The following is an 8,242-nucleotide window of genomic DNA, read 5'->3' as shown; positions in this document are numbered from 1 at the left end:
TAAAACAGAACTGTGAGCAATTCAGGACGGCAGTATAAATAAATAAATAAAAATGGGCAATAATAAAGAATGCAAAACATACTTGGCATAGTATTTTATTATGGAAGATGTTGATTAAATTAACTCTGTGCATAGGTTTAGGCAGCACTGAAAAAAAATTCCACTCCTTGCTCCACAATTAAATATTGAAGAGTACTCTGAAATAACATGGAATTAGAAAATTCTTTGAGATAAACTTAATGTGGTTTAATGTTATTTTGATAAATGTGTTGAGTAAACTGCTCAATGTAGTAATCCGATTTGCCTGTGTATGTCACTGTCTAATAGAACAGATTTATGCATGGTGCTAGAGAGCACTGCATGCTTTAACTACAGCACTGTGGTAAGTAGGAGAGTCTTGAAGAGACAGGCATGACATGGAGCAGAATAGAAATTTGAGTAAGTATCAAAAGAAAAAAATAAAGAGTCTAGTTTAAAATTAATCTTTCAGTTGCCAAGTTAACACATTTTAATGTTACTCATGTTGCATAAAAGTTGCTGTAGAATCTAAGGAAGATCTTGTATGCATGGGTGTGCCATTTTTTTCCCATGGACATCAGTTGTGGTAGGAGGATACCAGCTCTCCCTGCAAAACTGACCTGGTTCTCCACAGAGAACCTTTGTCCAGGTTTTCACGCTCTTTCTGGTGGGGATGAACCAGGAATGACTGGGCCAACCTGCTGAAGTTGCTTTGGATTTGTTTCACAGTACATAAATTTCACATGAAAAGTCCTTGAACTTAAGATTCCCATGCAATTATCTCCTCCTATAGCCCATTATCTCCTCCTCAAGTGGCAACTTTTATAGTCCATGTGACCTCTGAGTGGCATCACCCAAGATGCGCAGCAGACAGTATGTACCATTACCAGCCTACCTCCGGCTGAGGTGCCTCAGAAGAGGCATGGGAGAGTACTCATTTGAGTTTTCTTTTACCATGTTTACAACACAAATTTGGAGTCAACTAGGAGAGAGGAGTTTTTTATAAATAGCTTGAAAATCCAGCAAAACCTATTAAATTTTGTAATCAGAGAGTTGATGACGAAGGACTAGTAATCTATTGCTGGTGACCCAGCCGTTAAATTGGATATAAGGGTCCCTATATGCTAACTTAGATGAAAAACGGGTCCATCTTCCCCATCTGTGTTGATTTTCCTTTGCCACTTACTGCTCGGGAAGCCTTTTGCACAAGGACACAATGGGGCTCCACGTACTTAGTCTTGACTTTCTCACCCTTCCCTGTATTTCTACCTGATGGGAAAATAAAGCAGAAGGGTCTCATGTAGTGAGTTCCATGGAGCCGAGCACGTAGTTGTTCAGCATAACATCCCCCTTTCTATTACTTTGGACATTGTGGATCCAATCAATGTTCCATGGGAAGGAGAAGACATGGTTTGTGTAAGGTTGGTAGAGAAGCATAGTGCTGCTCCTCCATCTGGGACTCTTCCACCGCTTAGGAGCTGCAGGAGGCATATTTGAAAGTGAGGTTGAGGCAACAGTACCATGGCACGGGGGGTTTGGAGAGGAAGTTGCCTGGGCACATCTGGAAAATGAGGATGGAAAGAGCTGCGTGTTACAGAAGTTTTGGGTGTGCGCAGTTCGATGGGTCCCTGGCAGGAGAATTGTTTGCAGGCTGACTGCTGAAACCATCAGTGCTGGTGTTTGTCACTGTTTTACTTGTCAACTTCCATCCTTTACCATTCTTAGGGAAACGGACAGGCCAAGCACTGCTAAAATTCTCTTAAAATTGAATTGCATTTGGTATACATTCCTTCTTGTCTGAGTATTGTCCAAAATATTAAATCCTTTTTATTTGCTGTTTCTATTGAAAAAAAATGTATGTCAGAGGATTGTAACTCCATGCCCTTTCATTGTTGACATACTCAAAAGTTGTGAAAACTTGTTTTGCAACTAATTAATAATAAAGGAACCCTGCAAGTGTGATAATGTCAAGTTGAACAAAGAAAAAGGTGAAGCTTATGACCTGAAAAGTAGTAGCTTCTAAGAGGGTTTCCTATCAGCGCACTGCAGCATTATTGTGAACTAACTTTTCAGCTTTATTCATCAATAAGACCAGTATTTTTCATAGTTAAATTATGTATGAAAAAGTGGGTATTTTATTTTTTTTTCCTTTTTTTTTTTTTAAACTTTTTAAAAGCTTGATACATGTAGCGTTGGATCAAGGCACATACAAGACTGGCCAAAGGGCGTACAAAGCACTTTGGTTTTTTAGTTGAAGAAACAAATTGTTATGGCAACAAAGAGTGGCTTGGGGGTTAAACATGAAATAGCTCATAGTTCAGTAGGAAGGCAAAAAGAAACATGTAACCTTACAGATTTATCAAGGAATTTCTGGAAAACTGTGACAGTAATGGGCAGTATTCCTGACTGTAATGGCAGTATATTGAACACAAACCTGTATACTGTTTGAGTATTTGCTTTAAAATATTCAAAATATATTTAAAGTATTCCCCAATTGTCTGTTTACCTTCATGAGTAAAGTTTTTGAGACCTTGCTTATATTGTCTGGGTTTGGGGGGTTTTTTTTTTGTCCTTTTTTCTGATGAAACTGCACTTTCAGCCCTTTTTTCTGTTCAAAGCAGTTTCTAAGTGTTGTGTCTGTCCTCCTGCCCTTGCCTCCCAAATGCCTGTAACCGTCCCTCACTGTTTTCTGTCTCATAAGCAGACCACTGGTTTTGATAACCAGAAATCTACCTCTAAACTATATCTACCTCTGTGGTTTGTAGAGCCTAGCACATTTTTTTTAAATTCCTTGTTAGGAATTTGATTATGCTTTCTTCCAGGGATCAGTTCTTTTTTTTACATGTGTCAAGAGCTTCAGTCTCATGCATGTCATCGATTTCATAATTTCCTTTTTTTAATTGGATTTCACCATTGTTGAATGGATATATCCAGACAGCTGATATTGCCCATTACTACACGCATTTTTGTTTATTGAATATTGTTGTGGTTTACAGATTTAATAGACTCAACATTGAAAGTTCTGTGAGTTTTTGCAACCACTTCTCGATATTCCTGATTTGCCAGGTTCAACATGATTTTATTGATACCAAAGTGAAAAATGGCCTGTGCTTACACTTACAAGGATCTCAGATGAATGTTCTGACTGCTCAACACGGCAAGAAAATTCACTTTCACAGTCAACAAGTCATCTTACTCAGTAGAACACAAAAGTTAAATGGTCTGTAACTTCAATATTAGCAAGGAAAATACAGTACAAATTACTAAAAAATACTAAAATATAGAATTGTGGTCAGGTATCCCCGCTACATTAATCGCAGCAGTAGCCTGAAATTTGAAACTTTTAATAAAAAGTTCTTAAATATAAATTATATGGCAAATGTACAGTACATTGCTTTGTCAGTCTTTTAATCCAGTGTTTTGCAGTAGAACAGCAACCGTTAAGTCAGTCTTTTTCTCATTTTCTTTAAAAAACAAAACCAAACCAAAAACCCCAACAAAACCCAAACCAGTCTTTTGTGTCCTTCAGTATCATGAGTGTGAATGATCTGAATCTGGAATACCACTGTCTCTGTAGCTCCTGTTACTACTGCTTTCACTGTGGCTGTTCTTGTACAGATTCATGCCGTTAGGTGGGAAAATGGTGTGTATTACAAATTCCTCCTTGGACACTTGGTCGTTGGTTATTGGTATCATCTGGAAAGAAGTCTCCCTGATTTCTAGGATGGAGTTATCCTTCTTGGTTCCCGCTTCGGCATAATCATCTTTTCTCCGGCGTCCCTTGCTGTAGGTGCAGTTCCGGGAGAAGAGGGACCCGTTTCTGTGGACATACCAGCAGACCAGGGCCAGCAGCGCAATGGCCACCAGCGCCACCGCGCCGCCAATGATGGCAGCCAAGGGCAAGCTGGAGTTTTTGTAAGGTTCTTTCTCCTGCTCCCGGTTGAGGGTTGTGGTAGGGTTGTACATCTTAAGAGGCGCCGTCTCGGTCTCGATGCATTCGGGCGTTTCGTCGGAGAGATAGATGTTGCTGGTTTCCATGGGAACCATGCAGACACGGTATGGCGATTCTGGTTCGAGAGCCGTGAGCAAATAGTCGTTTCTGTCGCCTGTAACTATCGTTTCAGTTATAGATCCAAAGGCAGGGCTGTGACCCATCTTGAGCCAGCTCAGTCTTAAAGCAGTCATTGGTAGTGCAACTTTCCAGGAGATGTGAATAGTCTCCGTGCTTACGGATTTCACAAATATCGTAATGATTTTGCGTACCGGGCTTGCTGTGGTTCTGTAGTTTTTATTTAGGTTGGGAGTCTTGATGTGTGGTTGTTTGGTGACAGAAACAGGCCAGTGTCCCTGGGCCGGGTATAATGTGTTTGGTACTGCAGTAGTGATTTGGATGGTGCTTATCATGCCATCGTCCTTACAATCAAATAGTTCCGCGTTGAGGTCTTTGATAGCCATTCCACGTACTTTTTCTGGTGCCTGACACATCAGTCCACGTACGTTAACTTTTAAAGGCAATGACTGTAACCAGTCACGTACCCATTTCATTTTGCACCCGCAGTGCCAAGGGTTGTTGCGAAGAAACAGTTGAGTGATGTTGTCCAGATCATCAAAGACACCCTGAGGTAAATTGCTGAGATTGTTATTGGACATATCTAGTCGATACAGCTGCCTCAAGTAAGAGAAAGCGTTGGGTGGCACGCGGTTGATGTGATTTTCTTGAAGATAAAGCTTTCTTAGGTTTGTCCCCGGCAAATTTACCGGTGCGGCTGTGAGTGAATTGCGGACCAGTGACAGTTCTGTAAGATTGACTAGATTCGTGAAGACTTTGTCTCCTAATCCATGATTATTTAGAAGATTTCCATCTAAAACAAGGCGTTTTAGATTTGTAAGGTCTTGAAGGGACAGCTCTGAAATCGTGGAAATACGATTATCATCCAAGCGTAGCTCTTCTATCGTTTTAGGCAAACCCCAGGGAATGGTGCTAAGGTGATTTCGAGAGAGAAAAAGAAGTCTGAGATAGATGTTGTCCCGGAAAGCTCCATCCTCAATGCTAACAGCAGAAACAGAATTGTCATCCAAATGCAGTTCTTCCAGATAAGGAATTTGTGAAAGTGAATCATAAGTAATGGTCCTTATATTATTCTCCTGCAAATGCAGTTCCTTAACGTATTTAGGGAGGTTAGTGGGGAATTCATCTAGGCTGTTGTGGTATAAATATATTCTTTCCACCCTAAGCAAGTTCTTCAGTTCTGAAGGAATCCCAGCATTATTTATTTGATTGTTCTGAAGGAAGAGGGTAGTAGCATCCTCTGGGATTCCTGTAGGAATAGATGTCAAATCGCGATCATTACAATATATGAAACCCACATCACAGCGACATACTGAAGGGCATGGTTTGGCACTAACAGAAAAAGGTGCCATGTCAAGTAACAGCCCTATTTTAGTCCAAACTAGGAAGATGCTCCAGGTTACACTAATCATGGTCAGGAATGATGAGATTTGTATACAGTTCTGATCTTCAACAATCTAAAAAAACCAAACAAACAAAATTATCCAGATCATCAGTGAAGAAACTGCAATGAAAATTCAACTTCAACATTACAGAAGACATCTAAAACACATATATTAAACCAAAATTCAAGCTCAGAGACACATTTTACTTTCTTTTCCTTACATCAATAATTGTACTACTTCTTGTACTAATTCAATTAAGTTAATAGGGTATTCTGCAAGTAATTGAAAATAATATAATCAAGTATGTCTGATCTGTGAGTTGTTTTGCTTAAGCAAGAAGGCTCTTTCTAAGGATTCCTTCATGTTTCATCTGTAGAGACAATCTTTGTTCACAAATACCAAGTAAGTAGAGAGATGAAGTCACACCAGAGTTCAAGTAAATCATTCTATATCTGAAAGATAAGAAGTAATTCCTAAGCCAACTAACTACCCTGGGAGCCCTTAAGTGAACCATAAAAACCTTCCCAAACCCACAAGTTTAGCGATAGCTATTTTGGAGGTTCAAAAAAGTCCTAATAGCAAAGCATAAATGTAGACAGGAGAGCAGGGGCTAGCTAAAGACTTTTTTTCTAAGGTTTTCTGACTGCTCAACATCACGTTGTGTATCTTAACAAATACTGCAGCCTACCTTTCTTGGGTTTTGAGCTGGAGTGCTTAGAAAGGTGAACGTTATGATTGGTAGGTAGCTAACAACCTGACATAGCTGGTAGAGCTGTGGCTTTCTAGTTGACTGGATGGAATATTTCATTACATGCTTAATTTCATGTTTAAATATTTGTCATTCTCAAAAGTCTTCTTACTAAGCAGGACACTAATAAGAGAATATTTGGCAGGTTTGACTGCATTTTCCCATCTTATTAGTTCAAACTGTGCATGGTAGGATAATATAAATTAACTCTTGAGACTGAAATTGTACTTTGCATTGGTAGTGTGTTTGTACATTGAGCTCAGGTAATTAGCATTTTTATAGCTTTTAAGACAACATAATTCAATTACCATTGTAATTAGGGTTGCGAGAACTTCTGCAAGATGACCTATGCATTAAGCAGTGCCATGACCTTTTCTCTTGTGGGTTCATGTATTAATTGAACTTTATTCTCTGAGGCACAAAAAGGAAAATAAATTAATATTGATCCTACCGTATTTAAAGGTATGAGTAAATTTTGTGCTTGAGGATATCCAGTAAAGGAATGTCTGTTTCGTGAGTCACTCTTACAGTTTACTCCATGGAGCTGTTTTTCTCTCGACGGTGTTTACTCAGACAGTCCTTCTCGGTGGTGTGTGTTTCCTGGCACGATACTCAATGAGCATTCCAACCAAGATTTATCATGGTACGTAAGCACACCAGGCCAGGGCACAGAAAAGCTTTAGCTTCCCTCTGTTTTTGTCCTCATGTAAAGTCTGTGAATGAAGAGCCTCTTTTGTTTGCTTTAATGCCTTTAGCAGGAATTACTTTCTTTGTAACTCTTAAAAACTCTTCTATGCAGCGTAGTAGTTGGAGGTGGCAACTTCAGCGCCGCGTGATGGAAACTATTCATTATGCTGAGGCTTGAAGGATGCTAGACTCTTCAGGAGGTCAGGAACAGGGGTGATTTTTCCTGTCCAAAATTATCCAAGTAAAAACTTTGTACAGTAGCTACATCCTGGTACATCCACACCTCTTAGAGGGAACCATTTTCCGACTCTTCGTTTTTTAACACTTCTTCCAAATTTGTAATGCAGGAAAGAATTCCTCCTGCGCTGCAAGAATGTAACTTACTCTACTGTAGAAACATTAGGCAATTCAGATGGTTTTCTTCATTTAAAAAAAAAAAACAACAAAAAACAAAAACACAAAAATATTATTTCCTTCCCAGAAAACTTTCCTTGAACTCTTAAATTTCCTGCAAAAGTAAAAACAAACAAAAAAACTGAATTAATAACAACTGATGGACAGTAGCATTCGGAGTTGCGCTGCATCCCCTATATAAATCATGCTATGCTTACTGTATACATGACTAGCACATCTTGTTTTCCCAAAATATTGGTATTTTGGCAAAATACAGAGAAAATGTTTTGCTGTTTAGTCTCATGTTACTGCATTTTTGCTGGAACTCTTCAGCAGAAAATAAAGTCATCCTGAATTAACAGCCAGTAACAAAATATTGGTAAATGATGTTTCCCAGCTGATGACAAATGCTAGACCTGCCTCCTTGGAGGAGGCCAGAATGGTTGCTTGCTTTGTGTTCTTGGTAAGCTGAGGCAGATGATTATCCTCTCCTTGGTTTTAAATGTAAAGGGAGTTAATTACCATTCAGTAGTAACTGGGTGAAAGGGGAAACAGTTTTGCTAAAATATGGTATTAATATTTCATATTTGCAATATGCTGATTCTGAATTGGGGACGAGCTAGGCAGCTGTATCAACTCTGACAACAGAGAGACATATGCAGGTTCTGTCCATGAACTGTGCTCCATTTGCGGTCTGAACTTTTTAAGCTATTCTGTTTGTCACTTTGCACAGTGGAATTGGTGTTTAGATTAACATTTTATCTGATTTTTCTAATTAAAAAAAAGAATATTGTCAGTCTTGGCTGTTCCTATTTCTTGAAGAACTCTAATGATTTGGTTATTTTTGAATGGTATTTTTAACTTGGGCTACTTCATATCACTATTGCAGAAAGTATCCACTCAGACACCAAGCCTGTGTTCTTTAAGAGCATGTAGGTAATA

At 39.0% G+C, this 8,242-nt stretch overlaps 1 protein-coding gene across 1 annotated transcript; it reads right to left on the bottom strand.

Annotated features, from left to right (window-relative positions):
* Positions 1-2,655: 2,655 nt before the first annotated feature.
* Positions 2,656-6,718, bottom strand: FLRT3 (fibronectin leucine rich transmembrane protein 3). Its single transcript, XM_010170670.1, has 2 exons — positions 6,672-6,718; positions 2,656-5,544 (listed from the first exon to the last, which is right to left on the bottom strand). Exon 2 carries the CDS (start codon positions 5,497-5,499, stop codon positions 3,550-3,552), a length of 1,950 nt encoding a protein of 649 aa, XP_010168972.1. The 5' UTR covers positions 5,500-5,544; positions 6,672-6,718; the 3' UTR covers positions 2,656-3,549.
* Between the last annotated feature and the right edge of the window lie 1,524 nt (positions 6,719-8,242).

This window comes from Antrostomus carolinensis, unplaced genomic scaffold (assembly GCF_000700745.2).
Source record: "Antrostomus carolinensis isolate BGI_N321 unplaced genomic scaffold, ASM70074v2 scaffold4026, whole genome shotgun sequence".
NCBI lineage: Eukaryota > Metazoa > Chordata > Aves > Caprimulgiformes > Caprimulgidae > Antrostomus > Antrostomus carolinensis.
Note: the sequence above shows the minus strand (reverse complement) of the source record. Positions and strands in the feature narration are given on the sequence as shown.